At 45.0% G+C, this 25,138-nt stretch overlaps 1 protein-coding gene across 1 annotated transcript in view; it reads right to left on the bottom strand.

Annotated features, from left to right (window-relative positions):
• The window catches only part of POLR1A (RNA polymerase I subunit A), a 59,488-nt gene that overhangs the window by 30,817 nt on the left and 3,533 nt on the right, over positions 1 to 25,138 (bottom strand). The window contains exons 5-12 of the mRNA XM_006111628.5: positions 19,271 to 19,356; positions 19,043 to 19,152; positions 16,711 to 16,797; positions 14,844 to 14,946; positions 13,521 to 13,683; positions 9,851 to 10,024; positions 9,515 to 9,637; positions 4,923 to 5,150 (exon numbers count right to left, since the gene is read on the bottom strand). Of these exons, the coding sequence (XP_006111690.3) occupies positions 4,923 to 5,150; positions 9,515 to 9,637; positions 9,851 to 10,024; positions 13,521 to 13,683; positions 14,844 to 14,946; positions 16,711 to 16,797; positions 19,043 to 19,152; positions 19,271 to 19,356 (1,074 nt within the window). The remainder of the gene's footprint in view (positions 1 to 4,922; positions 5,151 to 9,514; positions 9,638 to 9,850; positions 10,025 to 13,520; positions 13,684 to 14,843; positions 14,947 to 16,710; positions 16,798 to 19,042; positions 19,153 to 19,270; positions 19,357 to 25,138) is intronic.

Raw genomic sequence — 25,138 nt, 5'->3', positions numbered from 1 at the left:
AGTTTTTCCTCTACCATTTTTGGTCTATGGACCCATTTGTAAGAGTATCAGATCTAGTCCACTTATCTCCATCACTCTGTTCCTCACTAGACCACATTCCAAGATTCTACAGAAATCAAAATTAGTTCCTTATGTTATCTAGCTAATTCCGCATTCCCAGTAAGATGCAATCCCTTCCTCCTTTCACAGTATGGTTTATCAAAAGACCTCAGCATTACACTAAAAAAAAAATTTTTTAGAACTTTGCCATGTAATGGGAGAAAAGTAATTTGCTAGGCATGTAAAATCCCAGTTAACCAACTAAGCAGGATCCAGGCTGGGGACTGCTGCAGGCTAGCTGGAGTAGTTCCCAGCCCTGTGCTGGGCAGAGGCTGCCAGTTCTCAGCCTTGGGCTGGGGCTGCCAGCCAGCTCCTGTTGGAGCAACCTCTGCCTGCGGGGGCACCCAGGTTCCCCGCAGACAGGGGATGCTCCAGAAGAGAGCAGCCCTTATGCACAGCAGACCCAGCCAGTGGCAGGCAGAGAACTACTCCAGCCCCCACTAGTTAACTGGAACCAGTTGGCATTACCCACTTAGGGTGATGCTTAGCAGCTAACAGGGTAATTGGTTAACCTTTCACATCCCTATCATTTACCTAGTTCTCTCTAAACTAGATTGGTAATAAGAGGGAATAATTCCAATATCAGGCATCCTAGAATGAGACAGCATGGTTTAGGGCAGGGGTCTCCAAACTACGGCCCGCGGGCCGGATGCGGCCCGCGAGGCCCTCTCATCCGGCCCGTGGAGACTGTGACGGGGAAGAAACTCCCCGCACTAACAGCCCCTCCCCTGGAGAAGCGCCGAGCGGCGCAGCGCCGCGGAGCTGGGGCGGGGAAGAAACTCCCCACACTGACAGCCCCTCCCCGGGAGAAGCGCCGAGCGGCGCAGCGCAGCGGAGCCCAGGGGAAAGCCCACGGGGAGGGGAGCGAGGGCGCACAGCCGCAGGCGCGGCAGGCGAGGAAGGCGGCAGGACCCAGGAGGAGAAGGGGCAGGGACGCCAGGGTGAGCGGCACGCCCCGTGCGTGCCGGCTCAAAAGGGGGAGGGGCCGGAAGGACAGGGGCGGCCGGCACTCACTTTCTTTTGGGCAGGCAGCCAGGAGAGGGAAGCCGGAGGAGCCAGCGGGACGGAGGAGGGACTCTGGACCCGCGCAGCCCTTGCCCTGGGCAGCGAGACTCCCCGGCCGGGGGTGCGGGGGATCGGAGCCGCCAACGGACGGCCACACACCCTGCGGACCGACGGCCGAGCCCGGGCTCTGCGCGTCCCTCACAGCAAGAGGGGTTGGGACTTGGCATGGACAATTGCTCCCTATTGGCCAGTGCGTTCTTATCCTATTGGCTAGCTCTCTCATGAGGTCACTAGTGGGCTGGGCTCTATTTTGGCATCCAGGAAACAATTTCACCATTCACACTAATACAGGTGTTCATGTGTAGTGTATCAATGTGTTATTAAATAATAACTGAATAAAATAATATTAAATAAATAATTAAAAACAACATCCATGTTTTGATTGTTTTTTATTTGGACCTCAAGTGTGTAGTCAGCCCCCTAACTGCTGTTTGATAGTTAATGCGGCCCTCGGGCAGAAAAGTTTGGAGACCCCTGGTTTAGGGGATGATGCACGGAACCAGATCACATGGACTCCTGAATTTCATTCTTCTAATTTCATTTTGGACACCAGATGGGCACATGATCTTGATCACACTTACTCAGTTTCTCTGTCACTAAACAGATGCTAGAATACTTAACTACTTGGCAGCACTCTGGTGATTATTTAAATTTTTGTACAAGTGCTTTACACACACAAAACACTATCATTTGTTTGGTATTTTATTCTAAGGCATCCATAGCCTGAGCAGTTGCAGCAAGCTTTCCAAGCACTGCAGTGCCCTTAAGAGGCTATGCTTGCATATTTCTGTGCTGAGTGCTCTCCACAGACTGGTTAGTGGGTGCATTCAGCACATACGTTAGTGATTAACTTAATTTTAATGTTTAAACCAATAGGAAAATGTATAGCTCCCTTTAAGTAATAGGATAGCCAGTCCAACCAGCCCAAAAGGGAGGGAACCTATAATCACTGGAATTCCCCAGCCCTTAGAGAGGATTCAATGACCAGGATAATCAAAATTTTCCCAAGAAGATACTCCAACTCTGACTCGGTAGATCTGTGAGCATCTGGCAAGTGTTCCAACTACAACCTTATGTCAGAGGTCTTTTAAGCAGGCTGTGTGTTTTCCCTTTTACCTTTCTCTGTGAATTTTAGATGGATAGGCCGACAGTTAATGATGTTCTACTATTTCAGGTTTATAAAAGCGCAGATACTGCTGTAATGTAAAGCGAGTGCATTATTGTCCACCCCTGAGCATATCTTGGAAATGCCTTAAACGGCCACAACTGTTGCCAAACCGCAAATGTTTGAACACTGCCCTTTCTAGTCCAAAACAAACAGCTCTCTTGCTTCTGTTCATTGAATAAATACTACAGTGATAAGCCTTTTATTAAGGCTTCTGTAGGACTTGTTTTGGATGAGAGAAGACGTTCCCTCAAAATTAGTTCTCATCTACTGCAAAAATATAAGCAACAACAGAGAAAGTTTATGTACAGATATTTTTTGGGGGTGGAGGGGAAGGGGTGGCAGAGGCAGGCGTGGTGGAATTGTCTGCCAAGCTTCCTAGTGGTTCACTATTTAAAGAACATAAGAATGGCCATACTAGGTCAGACTAAAGGGCCATCTAGCCCAGTATCCTGTCTTCTGACAGAGGCCAATGCCAGGTGCCCTAGAAGGAATCAACAGAACAAGTAACCATCAGGGCTCGACAAATAATACAATCTACTTGCCACGGGCGAGTAGATTGTAACCCGGAAGAGCCGGGTTCGAGCGATCTGCGCGTGTGCAGATCGCCAGACAACGCAGCTGGCGAGCAGGGCTCGCTGCGGTTCGTCGAGCCCTGGTAATCATTAAGTAATGATTTAGTTGGTATTGGTCCTGCTTTTAGCAGACGCTTCGATGACCTCCTGAGCTCTCTTCTGGTCCTATGATTCTAAGCCATTCACCCCTTGTCACTGATTCCCAGATTCTGACAAAAAGAGGCTAGGAACTAGGGATGTAAAATCCTGTTTAAAATGGTAATCAGTTAAACTACATATTTAACCAGGTAACTGGCCTGTGGTATCGCACCACGGGGCTGCTATAGCTCAACTGGGCTAGAGCACCCCCTGCCTGCAGCGTGGTGATCCCAGCTGAGCTGTAGCATCGAATAACCCATTACGTTGGAAAGCATGCTGGTAAGGCAATGTTTACCAGGTGTCTGGTTAATAGCCAGGGCTTGACAAACGGCGGCGAAAGCCACTCGCCAGCCCCGCACTGCACAAGAGCCGCATTGTGCATGCACACGCCGCCAGTAAACAGGGCACGCAGCTGAAATCTACTTGCCATGGGCAAGTAGATTCTATAGTTTGTCGAGCCTGTCCTCCATGAATTTATCTAGATCTTTTCTGAACCCTGGTCTTCACAAAATCTTAGGAAAGGAGTTCCACAGGTTGACTGTGCGTTGTGTGAAGAAATTTCTAGAGGGATTTTTGTTCAGTCAAAATTGGCTGTATTATATATTATCTATGGCAGGAGTGGCAAAACCATTTAACAAAGAGAACCAAGACAGTGGTGGAAAAAAAATGTGAAGAGCTGCACCCGAATTGTCAAAAGGAAGAAAAAAAAACAAGCTCCTCAGAACAGAATTGCCAAAAAAAATTTCCAATTTTTTTTTTTTTTAATATTTTTAAAGGAGGCTGCCCCGTTAAGATGGCCGCCATCTTGGGCACCATTTTTAAAACCAGCGGGGCGTGGGAGATGTTTGGGGGGCGAGAGCCACACTTTACAAGCCATACTTTGGGGGGCAAGAGCCACATGTGGCTCACGAGCCATGGGTTGGCCACGTCTGATCTATGGTATTTATATGGCCCTCATTATTATCATATGTGAGCACATCACATTCTTGAACACATTTTTCCCCTCAATACTCCTAAGGTAGGAGGACAAAGCTCTACTCCCCCTTTTACAGAGGGGACGCTTAAATACAGAGACTCTATGTCACTTACCAACCATGTAGGCCTCAAATCATGTGAGGTAGGGAAAATATTATATAAGTTTTACATGTGGGTTGAACTGTGGTATAGTGAAGATAAGTGATTTAGACAAGATCAGGCAGTGAGCGGCAAAGCAAAGATCAGAATACTAGAGACCCAGCTAAGGACTCTAACTAGACAACACTGTCTGTACCATACTACCACTGCTTAGCCTGTGCTATTTTTAGCAGAGCTAGCTAGCCAGCAAGGGTAGTAGATTGAACTAGCTACCAGAATGCATACCCAGTGTGTCTACAGGAGCTAAGAATCACATGTTTCAGTTCGAATGGAGACCCAGCCATAAAATCAACTCCTTTTCCTGACAAAACAAGAGGTCCTCTTTTTCCCCCCTTCCTTCCCACTATACTCAGCTGAGCATAAAGAGGTGCACAACCTCACCCACAGAAAGCTAGAAACAGTACATGTACATTTAGGATGGAAAAAAAAAATCTGACAAAATAAGTTGTGTGACTAGAAGAAAACTTATCTTGCTAGTTAAATCCACCCAGATCTCCAAGAGACGCAGCATTTTACAGGATTGGGAAGTCATGCGAACATCAAGAATTTAAGCAAAACACAGGAAGGAAAAATTCTCTCAGCCTAGAAGTTGATTATTTCTCCTCAGACATCTCCATGAGCTTCTCTAGTTACCAGATAAAAAGGTGAGTTAAGTGGAACATCCGCTCAGCTTTACTTTGTAACCAGCTTCAATAGCTCCTGCCCCCAAAAACATCTTTAACTGGCTGGGTTTGTGCAGTACTCACAATTTTCATTCCTGGTTTTGGGGCACCAGTGGAAGGAGTAAGGAGCTGCTTCGCTATGGCTTCCCTCTGGGTCTGACTGGCTGCACTCAACACTGTACGTGATCCATCTTCATTAACAACCATGGAGGCACCAGGGTGGACATTTGGACCGTTTATGACAGCCTGCCTCAGTTCTTTGACATTCCATGGAGTAACTGGCTGAGGGTAGGTCAATTTGGTAGCAAATACCTAACCAGGAAGAAAAAACAGGCACAATGCTCAAGGAACAGTAGCCATTTGACATACAGATAAGTTGTTATTTGCAAAAGGTTCTGGGAACTTGAAAGATGAGGCATGCTCCAGCCATTTCTCCTATCTGCATCTTAACCCACATAATTTCCACCCACCCTTTAAGCCCCACAATACCATTACTATCTCCACACAATCTAGGACGTACAACCTCTGATTTACCAAAGACACAAGGACAGATCTAACACGTGACCTTTTATGTAGGTTGTTTAAATCTCCTGATGTCAGGATTTTTTAAAAATATCAGTAGCCTTCTAAATAAGCCATTTATTTACAACCATTTTTCTGCTCTAGTAAATCAAATTAAGTGATTTCTTCCTCACCACATATCAATCACTGCACAACAAAGTAAGTGATTGTTGAATTTAGTCTTAAAAATGGTACAGAACTAGCAACTCAAAAGGACAACTCTAGAACCACATATGAATGTAAACTAAAAAGAAAACTGAAATCCAGAAGCTGCAACCCAAAGCAATATCTTTGGGGACCACTGCATTTAATTTATGAACGGCTTATGTAGAATTGGTCTTCCTTTCAATTCAGCAAATGGATAGAACCTTCTGTCCAAGGAAAGGCTCTGTCTCTTTTTCCAGAACTGGAGGGGCATGAACCTACCACACTCCCCACATGGAGTATGGGCAATTTCCGGTTTAAGTAACCGTGAAACATTATTATCGGCTTTTAAATACACATTTATTGTTATGCATCTATGTGCTTTCCTCTGCTAAGAATAAACGTACCCTGCTGAGTCATGGTTGGGTGGTAATTTGTACGTCCTGGCAATACACTGTTCATAGCCCAGAGAGAAAAAGCAACCCACAGGCCTTTAGGCAGATTGGCTTGCTGGGGATATCCGTGTACAGCAGGGAAATGTGCAGCCTTAAAAACACTGCTCAGAAGGGAGTTGGACACACAGGTCCCTGCCCAGAATCAGAAGACAGCTGAAAATCTGGTCTTGACTAGGTGCTCAACGTGGGGTTCCCTAAGATGGCATGCAGGTGCAATTACCCCTGAAACTGAGATAACTGCCACACTAAACAATTTACTTATAACAAACATATTTCTGTTCCTATTTTTGTGATCTCACTATGATAAACTAGATTGTTCCTTCTCTGTTGTTTTCCTCCTGCAAGGACAAGTAGAAAAATCCATTAACTGGATTGTATAAAGAACAGAAATCATGATTTTATTTCCCAAAAGCAAACAGCTGATGATAAAAGCAAAAAAACGCATCAGTCACAGATCTGCTGGTTTTAGCAGGCAGTGAAGCGGAAAAGATGACGTTATGAGAACAGCCCAAGAGTTAAACTCCAAAATTAAAAACAAGGGCGATGTAATTGCCGGAAAAAAAAATTAACAAATCACAGTAACGCCCTTCCCTGTGGGCCTTGCTGTACAGGCTCAGTCACAGAGCCACAATAATTAACAGAACTTTCAGGTCTTCAGAATTGTCAGCAAGAGCTTCCCTTGGGGTGCAGCTCACTCTTTGGGAGGAAATTTCAAGTCAGTAGGGAAGGAATTAAGCAGCCTGCACCAATAACTCAGCACACTACCCAGCACACTACCCTAGGTCCTGAAGCAGGGATCAGCAACCTGTTCAAACCAAAGAGCCAAATTACAGGCAGTCCCCGGGTTACGTACAAGATAGGGACTGTAGGTTTGTTCTTAAGTTGAATCTGTATGTAAGTCAGAACTGGCGTCCAGATTCAGCTGCTGTTGAAACTGATCAGTTTCTGCAGCGGCTGAAGCCAGTTCCGACTTACATACAGATTCAACTTAAGAACAAACCTAAGTCGGAACTGGCGTCAGCTGCTGCTGAAACTGATCAGTTTCAACAGCAGCTGAATCTGGACGCCAGTTCTGACTTACATACAGATTCAACTTAAGAAACCCAGGCGTCCCCAAGTCAGCTGCTGCTGAAACTGATCAGTGGCTGATTCCAGGAAGCCTGGGGCAGAGCAACTCTGCCTCGGGCTTCCTGTAGTCAGCCGCTGGTCAGTTTCAACAGCGGCTGACTTGGGGACGCCTGGGGCAGAGCAGCTGGGGTGCTGCTGGGTTGCTCCAGTAGCGCGGCTCCTCGGTGCTACTGGAGCAACCCAGCAGCACCCCAGCTGCTCTGCCCCAGGCGTCCTGATTCAGCCACTGCTGAAACTGACCAGCAGTGGCTGAATCAGGACGCCTGGGGCAGAGCAGCTGGGGTACTGCCGGGTTGGTCCGGAGCGGCGCTGCGGGACCAACCCGGCAGCGCCCCAGCTGCTCTACCCCAGGGGTAGGCAAGAAAAGCCTGGTCTGCTGGGGGGGGGGGGGGGGGGGGAAACGCTAGCTGCACCCCCCCCCCCCCCCAGCAGACCAGGGAGATGGGGATGGCGGGACCGCCCAAGTCCTCCACGGCTTTGCTCCGTCTCCCTGGTCTGCTGACCTGGGAGACGCGGAGCAAAGCCGCAGAGCACACGGGCAGCGGGATAGTCCAGGCGTGCCGTGGCTGTCCCACTGCTGGCATGCTCCGAGGCTTTGCTCCCCATCTCCCTGGTCTGCAGAGAGACGGGGAGCAAAGCCTTGGAGCACGCCCACAGCGGGACAGCCCAGGCGCGCCGCGGCTGTCCCCCTGCGGGCGTGCTCCGAGGCTTTGCTCCCCATCTCCCTGGTCTGCTGGTCAGACCAGGGAGACGGGGAGCAAAGCCGCGGAGCACGCCCACAGGGGGACAGCTCAAGCGCGCCCAGGCTGTCCCACTGCAGGCGTGCTCCAAAGGCTTTGCTCCCCATCTCCCTGCAGACCAGGGAGACGGGGAGCAGTTTCTCGCCCCGAGGACGGGGGCGGCGCATCTGGGCGTCCCGCCGCTCCTGTCCTCCAGGGCGAGAAAAGCCCCGTTCGTAACTGTGGATCCGACATAAGTCAGATCTGCGTAACTCGGGGACTGCCTGTACATTAAAATTCAGAAAGGGTCAAAGAGCCGTATAAGAATGCCCATCTGAATGACTGAAAATACAGAACTATGTATTATTGACAACTGACACAATGATTAATAGCGGCATCAATGAAACACTGAACACAGACTATTTAATGGGACTTCTGCTGCTGCTGCTAGGGGTGCAGTTTGTGGATGCGAAGGTGCAAGAGTCAGGCCAGGGGTTAATGATAGGCTCAGGGCAGAGGGCAGGACAGGGCACTGGGGGTGGGAAGTGGAGTATGGAGGCCCTGGGGCCAGATTACCTTAGCTGGCTGGGGCTCGGCTGCTGCACCCAGGCAGCAGGGCCTGGACAAGGGGCCAGGACAGCCAAACCCTAATCGTGGCCTCCTGTGCTGCAGCAGGAAGGGGGCCGCCACCAGCCCTTCCTGTGGCCAGACCACAGGGCCTGCCCCAAGATTGGGGCTGAGGACAGGACACTGTGGCCAGATGGGGGCTGGGGTTGCTGGGACATGCTGCCAGGGCCAGAGCCCAAGCCGGGCTTCCACAGCCGAGCTGTTGCTGCAGTCATGGGGCTAACAGGTCTGTCCTAGAAGCACAGCAGCTGGGTACCGACCACGGCAGTCAGATGGGTGCTGGAGCCAGACTTTTGCAGTCAGACGGAGGCACTGCCACCACCAGCCCCGCTCATTATCCTGGCTGGATGTGTGCAGGCATCCCCTACAGCACACCCTCAGTTGGCCTTTTAAATCAGAAGAGTGCCCCAGCCAGCTCTAGCCAGAGTGCTACTAGTACTTACCAGGGCTCGCTGCCTTACTTTCACCTCTGGTTTAAGGTGAAATAGACAAAAAGAAGCCATCTTGACATGAGTAATTATGCATTTTTTAAATTTTGAATTAATTTTTCATTTTAATTTCAAAAGTTGCATGTATTTTGGGAATGACAAAAGAGCCATATTTAGCTCTGTACTGAGCCATAGGTTGCTGACCCCTAATCTAAAGTCTTGCACAGGCTGCTGTGATGTTACAAAATGCAATGTGCTAAGACAAAAGATAGGAAAATGGATACTTAAAAATGTTTACTGGTTGTCAAGCTCCCATGATCCAAATTCAGACCCTTTTCCTTTCAGTCTCTTTCTGAGAAGCAATATTTAGTATGGAAACTGGCAAATTTTTTGTTCTTCAATTATCGTTTATTAACATAGCTGTAACAATCGGATGATAAGCAATGGGAGTATGCATTGCAAGACTATGGAGATATTGGGGATGTGGGGTAGGAGACAAAAATCACTCCGTGAATATACACATTTCAAATTGGAAATTATATTATACAATAAGCTACACTGCAATCCCACCTACAGGCCTATCCAAACACACACAATACTTAATCTTCCCTTACCATAGGAATACCAATCTCATTGGTAGCAATGTACATGTCGGGGCAAATGACTGACCGAGCAGCATAATCCACTCGTTTTCCCATCATATGCTTGCGGAACAGTCCTTCCTTCTTCTCCAGTATCTTTGAAAGTAGAAATTAAGAGAATGATAAAACATAAAATGCAGATGTTACTTTCATACAGTGTATTTGTATCTCACGAGTGCCACAAAAATGCCTACAAATTAAACATAGCTACATCATTTTTCCTACCTATTCCCTTCATGATTACCTCTATTGCTGTCTTTACCACAGCTAGTCTCATGAAGTCCATTTAACACCTTCCCTGATACTCACCTGACGGATACCAGGGTATTTTTCTGTCATTAGTTTGTCCATGTCACTGTCAAATACAATATTGACACGACTCTGAAGACGAATCCAAATGTTATACAGTTTATCTGCAGTGCTCTGTCCTGAGATAGTAGCCAGGACGGAACGATCCAGTTGTTCCAATGGCTCATCGGTTTCCTGTGGAAACATACAATGGAAACCTGGATTTAAAAAACTCAATTCCTGTCTTAGCAGCATTATGTTTAACACATTAAACACTCAAAGAAATCACAGCTGAAATGTTGCTCACTATTGTCCATCTGACTAAAGCTAAAACCCCCAGAAAAATCACTAACAAGATAAATGTTACTATTAGATCAGCTCAACATACTGTACTGGCTGTTCTGTTTTCAAAGATCAAAAATTAAATGGTCAAGTCTTATTAGCAACTGGACAAGAGACATCCAAGGAAAACAATATGTAACACTCAGCGATAGGGACTCAGTAGTCAGTAACTAAACAAGTGGCAGTCTCCCAGCTGAGTCAGCATTGAGTGAACAACACAACAAGATGATACAAGCCACCTGTCTGCTGGGAGGCACCTTTTTTTATAAAAATCATCTAAGATCCTAATTTCTCACAATCATTAAAAAACTTAAGCCATTTTTTTCATAAGCAGTATGATAGTCTGGGACATGGCCAATTTCCAGACACAGCAAATTATATTCTGCTTATCTCAAGCAGTTTCAAATAGCTCAAGATGAAGCTCCATCTAGTGGTGAAACTGCCATCAGTGATGTTATTGTAAAGAATGCAAATCAAAAGTAAAATTTCATTTAGCTGATGCATCTATGTTAAGGAGACCTCATGACATATAGCAAACCTGGACTATGTACCTGAAGAGAGGCACTCAACCTGATTATGGTTTATTTCTACAGGCCATCTTCACAATAAGCCCCAAAATACATTCCAAAAAACTTGGGACTTATAGCAAAACAACTTAAAGCAGAGAATTTTTTTCCTGCAGCTGATTTCCATTTGTGAAAATTGTTGGGGGTTTTTTTGTGCATGACTTAACAGCAGGGAATGGGAGTACTTATAACACATCACTTCCTACAAGTGTCAGTGACTTTAGTGCAGAATGGATATACACTGGGGCGATATATAGAACATATTTTTAAGATTCAACACATTTCAAACTAGAATTGGGGAGTTCCTCTCCCAGCTGAAAGGTGGACGGGTTTCTTACTAACCTGAGCATAAGAAACATAGAACATGTTCTGAGAAAGACACAGACTGTAACTTACCACATGATTGTAAGTGGGTGCATAATTGGCTGGATAACCGTAGTCAGAGAGTTGTTGTTAACGGTTCTAAATCCTGCTGGAAAGGGATAACAAGTGGAGTTCCTCAAGGGTCTGTTTTGGGACCCGTACTGTTCAATATCTTCATCAATGATGTAGATATTGGGATAGAGAGTACGCTTATTAAGTTTGCAGATGATACCAAACTGGGTGGGGTTGCAACTTCTTTGGAGGATAGGGACATAATTCAAAATGACCTTAGCAAGTTAGAGAAATGGTCAGAGGTAAACAGGATGAGGTTTAATAAGGAGAAATGCAAAGTGCTCCACTTAGGAAGGAACAATCAGTTCCATACATACAAGATGGGAAGCGACTGTCTAGGAAGGAGCATGGCGGAAAGGGATCTAGGGGTCATAGTGGACCACAAGTTGAATATGAGCCAACAGTGTGATGCTGTTGCAAAAAAAGCAAATATGATTCTAGGTTGTATCAACAGGTGTGTTGTAAGCAAAACTCGTGAAGTCATTCTGCCGCTCTACTCTGCACTAGTTAGGCCTCAGCTGGAGTACTGTGTCCAGTTCTGGGCGCCACATTTCAAGAAAGATGTGGAGAAATTGGAAAGGGTACAGAGAAGAGCGACAAGAATGATTAAAGGTTTAGAGAACATGACCTATGAAGCCAGGCTTCATGAACTGGGCTTGTTTAGTTTGGAAAAAAGAAGATTAAGGGGGGACATGATAGCGGTTTTCAAATATCTAAAAGGGTGTCACAAGGAGGAAGGAGAAAATTTGTTCCTCTTGGTTTCTGAGGACAGGACAAGGAGTAATGGGCTTAAAGTGCAGCAGGGGAGGTTTAGATTGGACATTAGGAAAAAATTCCTAACTGTCAGGGTGGTCAAATATTGGAATAAATTGCCAAGGGAGGTGGTGGAATCTCCCTCTCTGGAGATATTTAAGAACAGGTTAGATAGACATCTGTCAGGGATGGTGTAGACGGAGCTTGATCCTGCCTTGAGGGCGGGGGGCTGGACTCGATGACCTCTCGAGGTCCCTTCCAGTCCTATTATTCTATGATTCTATGATTGTATAGCCCCTAGCATTTCAGGGACTGAAACTAGTTAAGACCTGTAACTGCCACCTCAATTTAAGTGTTAAAAAAGTAAATAATGAAAGTAAAATTCTAATAACTTTCCACAGTCAGGAGTGCAACTACAAAGGAGAGTACTGAAATCTGGGGAAGAAAGGTCTGCAGAGCAAGTGTTGGGCATATTCTGGTTGCTGCTAAAGTGGCTCACAAATTAAATTTTGAAGTAATTAGTAGAAGGGTTCTCTAACATTCCCCTTGCAGCTGTCAATATGCTTCAACTGGGAAAAAGATATGAAACTATATGTTACAGGAGGATTGGTGAATAGATATGGAGCCTTCCATTTCTAGTTCACCCTAGGGATGTTAACTATCAGTTATTTTACTAGTTGACTAGTCGATAGGCACTTCCGTATTCCTCCTTTGAAATGTACAAAAGCCCCCGCTGGGGCCCTTGTACATTTCAAAGGAGTAATGTGGAACTCTGCATGCAGCCTGGGACCAGCAGGAAGTCCCACTGACTCTGGGCTGCACGCGGCATGCCAGCTTTGAAATGTACAAGAGTCCCCAGCAGGGGCTCTTGTGCATTTCAAAGTGGAAGCGCAACATGGAGCCCAGGGTCAATGGGGGACTCATCTGTGCAGTGCTGCCCCTCTGACGTACCCTCTCTTCCCCCCGCATTTTGCTGCCTCCGATAGAGGGAGAAAAGGGGGGGTGAGGGGAAAATCAACTAGCGGACTAACTAACTATCTGATAAGCATTTTCTTATCGGATAGTTGACTGGTTAACATCCCTAGTTCATCCATGTGAAAACAGCTTAGGTCAGCAGTGACTGAACATTATCATCAACTAACTGCTTTTGGTGGCCTGTGCTTAACCTCAGAAGCTGAACTGCCCATTTTACCCACAGTGGTAGTTCCACTTCTTGCAATTCAGTAATAATGTAGGTTCACAGCAGCATAGCAGAAACTTCTACTGTGACCATCTGCACTGTACCAACCCAGCAAACAGATGACTTCACTCTCCAGTGCTAGTCACCCTCATTCTCTCTTACACACTATCATTTAGTTCATTAATAAAAGCAGAGAAATCAGCAATAGACATCTATGGCTAAACTGCTCACCCTTGCAGCACATCTCCTTCCTAGGGTAATGGTGCACAAGCCTGTCCAGGGAGAAACCCCTTCCAGTCAATGATGGCCTACTGACCCATGCTATGATCTTTATGAGAATAGTTTTAATGAGAGTCTTCTTGAATTGTACATAATTTTTTCCACTTTGCATACTTGGATATGAAGCAGCTCTTACCTTCTGGATTTCATTCTCTATAAGCTTTACTGGCTGACTTTGTTCTTGAGCCATGAAAGCCAGAAGCTTCCTTATCAATTGGACATCTTTCATAACAGCCTGCAAGTTCACAGTCTGACCGTTTGTAAACATTTGGTCTCCAAGACGGTTCACAGGACGATACCTATGATAAGTCATACTCATTACATGGAGATAAAGCCAACAGAAACAATAACTCCCTCTTACAAGAAATTTCACTGGTACAAACAAGTACATATGATCACACAGTTACTATAGTAATTTGGAATATTACTTGTAAATAGCATGTTAGTCTTTCAATAGCTTGCTGAAAGACACCTTTGATTATTAATTATTGTGATTTTTCTTGAAATGAATTTCTCTTCTGAATTAACAGAGTAGTACAGTAAAACTCCGATGGTCCGGCATCTGATGGTCTGGCACTCCTGATGGCCCGGCACCATCAGGAACCCGGAAGTGCTCCGGGCAGCCGGACCATTGGAGCTGCACTGGCCCCAGCTTCCCCAATTCAGCTGCCGCTGATACTGATCAGCGGCTGACTCCAGGAAGCCTGAGGCAGAGCTGCTCTGCCCCGGGCTTCCTGGAATCAGCCCCTGATCAGTTTCAGCAGCAGCTGACTTGGGGACACCTCGGACAGAGCAGCTGGGGTGTTGCCAGGTTGGTCCAGTAGCGCCGCTCCTCGGCGCTGTGGGACCAACCAGGCAGCCCCCCAGCTGCTCTGTCCCAGGCGTCCTGATTCAGCCGCTGCTGAAACTGACCAGTGGCTGACTCCAGGAAGCCCGGGGCAGAGCAGCTCTGCCTCGGGCTTCCTGGAGTCAGCCGCTGATCAGTATCAGCGGCAGCTGACCTGGGGACACCTGGGGTAGAGAAGCTGGGTGCTGTCGGGTTGGTCCAGTAGCGCCGAGGAGCGGTGCTGCGGGACCAACCCGGCAGCAGCCCAGCTGCTCTGCCCCAGGCATCCCCAAGAGCAGCCGCGATGCTGCCATGCCGGGTTGGTCTCGCCACGCCAAGGGTTGGCTCTACCAGACCAACCCCGCAGCACTCTAGCTGCTGTGCTGCAGGTGTCCCCGATTCAGCCGCTGCTGAAACTGACAGCAGCGGCTGAATCAGGGACGCCTGGGGTAGAGCTGGACTATTGGAAGGGGGGGCTATGAGGGGTCTGGGGTGGCATCCCCGGCAAATCTGATAATCCGGCACTCCCTGGGTCCTAAAGGTGCCGGATTATTGGAAGTTTACTGTACTTTAAGAGTTTGCACATCTGACTAATAACCAAATTCTACAAAGGTTTACAAGAGGTTTTGTTACCTTGAAGGTGGAACTACAAGGAGATCTAGAAAGAACATATCGGGACTGAATCCTGACTTCTCATCAACCTCCAGACCAGAGAAGAGATGATTTAGAAAGAAACCTAAATAGTACAAATAGAGAAGAGATAAAACTCATAATGGGACTGCTGTAATCTAGGCATCCAAATATACAACCACCTTTGATGATAAACTAATGGGGCTCGTCTACACTGGCCCCTTTTCCGGAAGGGGCATGTAAATTTCATGAGTCTTAGTAGGGAAATGCGCGGGGGATTTAAATATCCCCCGCGGCATTTAAATAAAAATGTCCGCCGCTTTTTTCCGGCTTTTAAAAAAGCCGGAAAAGAGCGTCTACACTGGCCCCGATCCTCCGGAAAATGTGCCCTTTTCCGGAGGATCTTATTCTGGGCACTTTTTCCGGAGGATCGGGGCCAGTGTAGACGCTCTTTTCCGGCTTTTTTAAAAGCCGGAAAAAAGCGGCGGACATTTTTATTTAAATGCCGCGGGGGATATTTAAATCCCCCGCGCATTTCCCTACTACGACTCATGAAATTTACATGCCCCTTCCGGAAAAGGGGCCAGTGTAGACGTAGCCATGGTATTTTATTGAAGTAAACATTGAGACCAAATGCTAAATACCAATGGTACCCACCATATGGATGATAAAACTATTTCCTTTCTGATTTATCTATCAGTCAGGTGTTATTTCTTTTACTTTTGCTATTATAACCTCAGGGTTTTATTTACACATATCCATGGGCTCCTATTACTTAGAAGTCTCTGTATTACCAAAAAGCCACTGAAAGGCTACTTATGAATTAGAAGTGTTAGCAATATTGCTAAGTGATAGCTGACTTTCTACATCTCTCCCAAGAGTCATATGAGCAAATGTCTGTTATTTCACAGTATATTATGTTCCCCTCCCCAACATCACTCAGTTTCATTGTATATACAGGCAGTCCCCGGGTTACGTACAAGATAGGGACTGTAGGTTTGTTCTTAAGTTGAATTTGTATGTAAGTCAAAACTGGTACATATTGTAGGGGAAACTCTAGCCAAACATTTCTCCAGAGCTCAGTTTTATTCTCCCACACCTCACTTCCCTCAGTCCTTTATTCTCAAGCTGAGGTGTCTGCTGAGAAAAGCCGCTCCGCGTCTCCCTGGTCTGCTGGGGGGGTGCTAGCTTCACGTCTCCCTGGTCTGCTGGGGGGAAGCAGCTACTGCGGGGTTGCCTCACCCCGTTTGTAAGTAGGGATCTGATGTAAGTCGGATCCATGTAACCCGGGGACTGCCTGTACTACACATACCAGAGCCGTATTAGATAGCAAAATAGAAATGTAAAATCCAATTTAATTAGTTAACCAATTAAATATTATGTGGGTGGTGAAAAGGGGTATGTGCTGGGCTGGAGGCTGCTCTAACCTCCAACTGGTTAACCTTAACGTGTAAGCATCGCCTGGTAAGGGCAATGCCTACCAGTTAACCTTTCACATCACCTACACCAAACAAACACACCCCTCCAACTCTATATTAAGAAAACATTTGGTTGTGAAGAAATACCAGCATGGGGCGGGGGGTGGGGCGGAAGGGTTTGAGCTAAACCCTGGGTTCAATCCTTGAGGGGGCATAGGGGACTGGACCCAATGACCTTTCAAGGTCCCTTCTATGAGAAAGGTATATATCTCCATCTGTATAATCTTATTTCTGCATATGCATTGTGATACAGACTTTAATTTAACCTTCAAATTTGGATTATTACGCTGGGAACTGTACACTGTAGAGACAATATCTGCCCTGATAAGCTAAAGGAATAAAGATGTAGGATAGGGATACGGACACAACATAGAAGCACTGAGAAGAGTTACCTTCATTCTTCCACAGAGCCACAATGTGATCTTTGGCAGTGATGGGTGTCAAGTACCCTCTTTTCCCCAACTGAGTCTCATCTACAACTGACAAGTTAAAAAAAACCATATATATATAAAAATATTCCCTTTGCACATAGTAATTATGAAAAAGTAAAAATCTGTTTCCAGCTAAAGAAAACAATTAACTGAGAACCATTTGCTGTTATCAACAAGAGTGCTTTATTAATGCATCCTATGTTCTTGAGAAATTAAGTCAAGTAAACCAACTGCTTCTCCAGTAAGTAAGATTAAATGTGCAAAATATGAGTTACATTCCTACTCACAGTTAATTGTTTCAATTCTCTTAAAAGCTAAGTTTGACATATACAGATTAGGAGGTGTGTACAGGTCTGGGTTAATTCAAGAGGAAAAAATTGTTCCTGTGAACTATAGGGAAAACGTATCTGAGTTCACATGAAAGATTTCCTTTTTCCAAGTAGTAAGCCCCCAGATCGGATACAATAAAGCTACAGAATGCTTGCTGGTTGGGGGCAGCACCAGGGTCTGTTAGGGTGAGCCATAGGTATGGGTCTGATTACTCAAAAAGAGAAAAAGAGCTCATATAATCTTGTTCATACTGAGGCCCACAGATCCGTTACAATGAGATCTTCACAGCAGTGTGCATCCTTGAAAGGAAGGGAAGATCATCCTTTAAAACACAGATACCCAGCACTAAGAAAGGTAGATGCCTTCTATCGTCCCTCTACTAAGGTGGTGAAGTGAACTTCTGTTAAAATATCATTGGCTAATGACTAGGAGACTGATAGGTAGAATTTATAAGGCCATCTAGCCCACCTCATTAAAGGAGATATCGGATTTCTCTGTGATGGGATTGTCTGGGCTCTTAAAGACCACCTTTTGATGGCCAACTGTAGGAAGCATATTTTTTGATTTTGCACTGAGAATGAATGTTATGAAAAATGTGAGGACTACATGTCTGACCTTGAAGTACAATATGGCATCCCATTGGAGAAAACTCTCCTGATTCAAGATAGCAGCTCTCTCAATGGTTAGAAAGTACAATATCATCTGGGGTTTTAACTAGTGTTAGAGCAAGAATGCGGTCTCGAAATTGTGCTCTATGACCTTGTGGTAAGGAAATCTGAGCAGTCATGCAAAGGAAATGTTTAATGTTGGGAATTGCAAAAACCAAATTATGGTAACGTTCTCGAACATGCAGAGAACAACAGTGCAGAGCATTGATATTCATCCACCTACATGATAGCCCTTTGGAAGGAACTCAAGATAGTTTCACTTATTTTAACATGGTAGTTAGACTAGGGACTTTGTACCAGTTATTAGAATACACTCTTTGTTGATTTCCTTCTAGTGTCTAGAAAGAGTTAATCACTATTGCCATTTGAAATCTGTGAGGTCCTGGACACGTGATCAGTCTTGCAATAGCAGACCTCCTCTGTGAGCCAGAAATAGCTGGAGCTCCAATTCTAAGCTAAACAGGGCTGAGAACGATAGTTTCTTCAGCCAAACCAACATAAAAACTGTTTCACTACTATTCTTTTACCCATTTCTTTGGTCCTAAGGGACAGAGGAAAGACATACAGCACAGGCCATTGTCAACTCTAAAATACTTTATCAGGTCACACCCCTGGTCCTGACATGTGCTTTTTTATGGTTTGCAGATGCAAAAGGTCAGACAGCAGCCCACTAGATTCATGAACAATGAATGAAGACTCATCCAGATGCAGATTCCATTCTGCTTCATCCAGCTTCTCTCCTGTACACCATTCTGCATGGATGGTCATTTCTGCTGATATACAGTGCATACAGAGTTAGGAAAGTGCTCTTCCCATGATAGAAGTTTATTTTCTCTGTGGAGATATCATTTTGTTCCTAGTTCATTTAGGGAAATACAAGGAACACGTTGTCTGTTATGACCAGAGAAGACTATTGCTTATGGAAGGAAAAGAGCTCCAAGACATTGATGAACCACTGAGTTGCAAATGCTTGATGTTTTTGCATGCTCAGCCTAGCTCTCTCCTTGAAATCTTGCAGGAGCGCCAGCTGCTACAGCAACTCCAACAGTGAACCAAATTATTCGGTCTTAAGTCACAGATTTGAAATAACAAGCTGCAATTTTCCTCTAAAAAGAAATTTCTCTGCAGCAAGGAAGTCAGGTTAAGCACAGAAAACTGAAGGAAATTTTAGGTCTGGCTGTGCCCTTGTGTTACAAGCATGATGAATTGCCCTTTGTAGGGGATCTGTGGACCTTAAGAAAGAAGAAAACACAAGTATCATACTATTATTTGCAGAGAATAAAAACATATTTTACTTGCAGGCTCCTCCATGACTGCCTCTTTGCCAGACTTCTGCTGTACCACAGTGGGATAGGTTACTGTCAACTTGCTATTGTGCTCTTTCCGTACTAGTGATCTTCTAGATCTTGAAGACAAATAGGAAAAACAAGTGAGTGTAATAGTCTCCAATGATCTAATGGCTATTACATTACAAGAACTAAATCCACATGTTACTTGCTTTCTCTGCAAACAGTCAAACTTACTTGCAATTTGGGCATCTCTTTGAAGTCATATGCGTTCTCCAAAACTGTGCAATCAATTTACTCCTACACTCACACACATTTTTTACCTAGAAGGGAGAAAATGCAAAACCCAAAGCCTTAAAAATGATAAAGTGACAATACAAGTTACAATTTAAACAGTAAACACACAAAAAGATTTTATTTCTAATGCTGAATAACAGCAGTTACTAATTTAAAATTGTCTCTATTGATGAAATTCATGCCTTAATCACCTTAATTCCCCCTTAAACTGAGATTTTGCCAGTATGAAACTGGAGAAATTGTGGTTGGGAATCTTTGGGTAAAGATTAGAGGCAAAAAGCAACAAGAGTGATGTAGTAGTGGGCATCTGCTATAGACACCAGACCAGGAGGATGAGGCAGACCAGGCTTAATAGAGACAATTAACAGAAGTTTTCAGATCACAGACCCTGGTTTTCGTAGAGGACTTCAATCACCTTGACATCATCCCTATCCAGTAGGGATGTTAAATAGCATGTAATTGAATAATCATGTAACCACATGAAATCTTAGTGATGAACCAACTATTTGATAGGCCCCCGGGGTGGGGCCAACAACCAGTACTCACAGCCCCACTCTCAGGGAGCCCCCTGCTACTCTGCACTGCTGCCTGTGTATCAGAGGCAGCAACACAGGGTGGCAGCTCCTGTTTGCAGGGGGTTTTGAGCTCCCTATGGACAGGGGCTGCTCTGCAGCAGCAGCCCCTGCTACAGAGCAGTCTCTGTCCATGGAGAGCTCGACCCCTCCCCCCCTTGGAAAAACACTGCTGCTGCAGAACAACCTCTGTCCGTGGAAAGCTTGGAAGCAGCAAGGGAGTGGAGCTGGCTTATCACCCCCACCCTCCGTGCTGCTGTCTCTTGATCAGAAAAGCAGCCCAGAGGTGCAGGGGTGGGAGGGTTAGGCTGGAGCCAATATGCATGGGGAGCTGGCTTTCAAGTTACTTCCTGGACACTTGATACAGAGGCAGCAAGGGAGGGGGGAAGGGAGAGAATGTGTGTACTTGACAAGATTAACTGATAAGCCCATGCTTATGGTGTAATCATCTACACAATGACATCCCTACTATCCAAGGGGGGAGAAGGGGGACGACAGAATGGAGTAAGCAGGGGTGGGGCCTCAGAGAGAGGCGGGGCAAGGAACACAAAGGAGGTGGGGCAAGGATATTTGGGTTTGAAGCACATCTTGGATTGCACTTAAATTCAAAAAGTGATCTCATGCTTAAAAAGTTTGGAGACCACTATGGTAGAGAAAGTAAAAGTAGGTGGCAACCTGGGCAGCAGTGACCATGAGATGGTCTAATTCAGGATCCTGACAAAAGGAAGAAAGGAGAGAAGCAGAATGTGGACCTTGGACTTCAGAAAAGCAGACTGATTCCCTCAGTGAACTGATGCGCAGCATCCGCGGGGAGACTAATATGAGGGGGAAAGGAGTCCAAGAGAGCTGCCTGAATTTTAAAGAAGACTTATTGATGGTGAAGAAAGAACAGCAAATATGGCAGGCAAATACGTTGACTTATCAGAGAAGTCTTTGGTGAGCTTAAACACAAAAAGGAAGTTTACAAGAAGTGGAAATTTGGACAGATGTCTAGACAGAAGTATTGTTCGAGTATGCAGGGGTGGAAGCAGGAGGAACAAAGCATAATTGGAGTTGCAGATAGGAAGGGATGTGCAGCATAATGAGAAAGGTTTCTAGTTATTTTAACAACAAGGTGGTGATCAAGGAAGGTGTGGGACCTGTACTAAACAGGGCAGGCAACCCAGTAATAGGGATGTAAAATCCTAAGCAACTAGTTAACCAGTTAAATCTGAAGTTTATGTTTAATTAAGGGGGGGCACCCCAGATACCCAGAGCAACCCATGAAGGGTTTACGGATTAACCTTTCACATCCCTACTTAGTAACAGATGATGTGGAAAAAGCTCAAGTACTCAAATGGTTTTTTTGTCTCAGTCTTCACAGATAAGGTCAGCTCCCAGACGGCTGCACTGGGAAGGACAGTATGAGGAGGAAGTGAGTAGCTTCAACAGAGAAAGACTAGGTTAAGGATCAATTAGAAAAGCTGGATGTACACAAGTCCATAGGGCTGTACCTAATGCATCCGAGGGTGCTAAAAAAGTTGGCTGCTGGGATTGCGAAGACATTGGCCACTGTCTTTGAAAAATTGTGGTGATTCGGAGAGGACCCAGACAATTGGAAAGAGGCAAATGTAGTGCCGTGCCCATCTTTAAAAAAGGGATACCTGAGAATCCAGGGAACCACAGATTGGTCAGCCTCATCTCACTCCCTGGAAAAATCCTGGGAGCAAGTCCTATAGGAATCCATTTTGAAACACTTGGAGAGGAAGGTGGTAAGGAACAGTCAACATGGAATCACCAAGCGCAAGTCATGCCTGACAAATCTGATTGCCTTTTATGAGGACATAACTTGCTCAGTGATATGGAGAAAACAATGAACCTGATATACCGTGATTTTGACAAAGCTTTTGATACAATCTCCCACAGTATTCTTGCTGCCAAGTTAAAGAGATATGGCTTTGATGAATGGACTGTAAGATGGATAGAAAGCTGGCTAAATCGTCAGGCTCAACAAGTAGCAATCAACAAATTCATGTCTAGCTGGCATCAAGCAGAGTGCTCCAAGCAGTGCTCTCTCTAATATTATTTCTTTCCATGGGCAGATTGAATTTTGGTATATGCACCAATATTGAGATACTATGTGGATAACAGATACCAAAATGTGTTTATTCAAGTAAAAGTGTAACCCTTGATTCAAAGGTAGCAGTGTGGGGAGAGAGGGCCTTACGTGTGACCATGAACATAAGAACGGCCATACTGGGTCAGACCAGAGGTCCATCTAGCCCAGTAGTCTGTCTGCCAACAGTGGCCAGCACCAGGTGCCCCAGAGAGAGTGGACCGAAGACAATGCTCAAGCAATTTGTCTCCTGCCATCCCTCTCCAGCCTCTGACAAACAGAGGCCAAGGACACCATTTTATCCCCTGGCTAATAGCCTTTTATGGACCTAACCTCCATGAAATTATCTAGCTTCTCTTTAAACTCTCTTATAGTCCAAGCCTTCACAGCCTCCTCTGGCAAGGAGTTCCGCAGGTTGACTAAATGCTGTGTGAAGAACTTTCTTTTATTAGTTTTAAACCTGCTACCCATTAATTTCATTTGGTGTCTTCTAGTTCTTCTATTTAGGGAACTAATAAATAACTTTTCTTTAATCGGCCCTCTCCACACCATTCATGATTTTACAGACCTCTATCATATCCCCCCTCAGTCTCCTCTTTTCTAAACTGAAAAGTCCCAGTCGCTTTAACCTCTCCTCATATGGGACCCGTCCCAAACCCCTAATCATTTTAGTTGCCCTTTTCTGAACCCTTTCCAAGGCCAAAATATCTTTTTTGAGGTGAGGAGACCACATCTGTCCACAGTATTCAAGATGTGGGCGTACCATAGTTTTATACAGGGGCAGTAAGATATTCTGGGTCTTATTTTCTATCCCTTTCTTAATAATTCCTAACATCCTCTTTGCCTTTTTGACCGCCGCTGCACACTTTAACATGCATGTTAAAGGCTCATCAGTTCACTGTGTACAGTTACACTTTCACATTCCTAGCAGATACACACCACCAGTACACAAACACACCAATATATATATTTTAATTGTTCATAGATATGGAATAATATTAAAAGAGGCATAATTAACAAGGTCACTGATTTAATTCTTTTAAATTTGATTTCATATTAAATATTTTAAATTGCCCTTGGAGTACATGTATTTTATCATCCTAACTTCAACTAGTGAACACACCAAAATGTGATATACTCAAACAGCAATATTAAGACAGACAGGGCCATTAAGTGAAAGCATAAAAATATTCACCAGAGGCACAATTTAATAACCTACTTCTCGTATCATACACAGACCACTAAATCTTCAGGGGAAGTTTCTCTCAAAAAATGAAGCATCTGCCAAAACACTACAATGCTATGGACTTTTGCAGTTCAAAGCCATCCCTATTGCAGGTTTATCTGCACACATACCTCAGCTTTAAGATGCTAAAAAAATAAAATAAATAAATCTATAAGTCAACTAGAAATAGTCATGCCTTCATTGCAAATATTACTACAATATTTTCTGATACCGGAAGGAGTATAATAGGCAATTACTCAGGCTTGTAGAATTTCTGAAGGACATCAACTCAATTAATACTTCACACACAGAACACAATAAAAATGAGTAAAGTTACAGAGAGCAAACAAAACTGCAAATGACACCACTGAAAATACAAGGGGAAGTAAAACAAAGTGGTTGGTTATGTGTATTTTAAATGAGTGTTTAGGACTCATACAGTGTGCAAATTAAGGATGTTAACCAGCGGTTAATTAAGTAATTGAGCAGTCGATGGAATTTCCATTGACTACTCGATAGGCACTTCCGCATTCCTCCTTTGAAATGTACAAGAGCCCCTGCTGGCCTCCATGCCGCACTGCCACTTTGAAATGCACAAGAGCCCCTGAACATTTCAAAGGAGGAATACAGAACTCTGCATGCAGCCCAAGGCCAGTGGGAAGTCCCACTGACTCCGGACTGCACGCGGGTGCCAGCTTTGAAATGCATGAGTCCCCAGCAGGAGCTCTTGTGCATTTCAACGCTGCAACGCAACATGGAGCCCGTAGTCAGCGGGAGACTCAGAGTTCTCCGCTGACCCCGAGCTTCATGCTGCACTGCTGCTTTGAAATGCCAGGCAAAGCCAGGGTCAGTTGGGGACTCCCCAGCTGATCCAGGGCTCCACGCACAGTGCTGCACAGCTGATTCCCAGCTTAGCTGTGCGGCACTGCCCCTTTGAAATGCCGAGGATGTAGTCAGGCTATTCTCAGTGGTGGCAGATGACAGAAGGAATCAGTGGGGGGAGGTCTAGGTTGGATATTAGGAAAAACTATTTCACTAGAAGGGTGGTGAATGTTTTACCTGGGAAAATGGTGGAATCTTCATCCTTCGAGGTTTAAGGCCAGGCTAGACAAAGCCCTGTGTGGAATGACTAGGTTTGGTTCTGCTTTGACTGGGAGGCTGGACTAGACGGCCTCCTGAGGTCTCTTCCTATCCTAATGTGCTATGATTGAATGAAGTTTTCCAAAGATCCAAAGAGTCCCAATTTTTATAATCCCCTCTGTACGTGGCTAGCAATCTTTTAGATAAGAATAACTGGATAAGATATATTTTGGCCAGAGGGATCACTGATTGATGGAAGACAATGCCTAACATCTGACTTTGTATTGTCTTCACAGTGCTCCTGATACCTGCTGGTTTAGTGAACAGGACAAGAAATTAAATCTGAGACTTCAGTTCCACTCTGATTCTAAATCCAAGACTACACTAGTGGGTCTTGCAATCCCCAAGGCTACAAATTTTGAGTTAAAGCTTAAATTGGTATAGAAAACAAAAATATGCAGTGCAGCAGTAAATCCTCAGAATCTTCAGATTTTTCATGTTGAGGATTTCTGTTGTCCTAAGAATGCCTAAGAGCTTCATGATAACAACATTCCTGTCGTACGGAACAAGTAAACTCAAAAAAGATAAACATTGTTGGTAAATTACTGTACTAGGTAACTTTTCCTGTGGCTTCCTAAAAAGGACCTGCTTCATTTACATAATTATTCTCTAAAAAACTATCAAATCATTTCCTTCCACACACAAACAAATCCCAAAACAACATACACCAAAACTCTTTTGGGATGGTGTTAAATCTGGAAGATACCATACCAGCCCACTCATTTAAAAAGGTACATGCATGGCAAGATTGAGATTCCAAGCAATAACACTTATTC

This window comes from Pelodiscus sinensis, chromosome 4 (assembly GCF_052426305.1).
Source record: "Pelodiscus sinensis isolate ZL-2025 chromosome 4, ASM5242630v1, whole genome shotgun sequence".
Taxonomy (NCBI): Eukaryota; Metazoa; Chordata; order Testudines; family Trionychidae; genus Pelodiscus; species Pelodiscus sinensis.
This window is presented reverse-complemented; position numbering and strand designations above follow the sequence as displayed.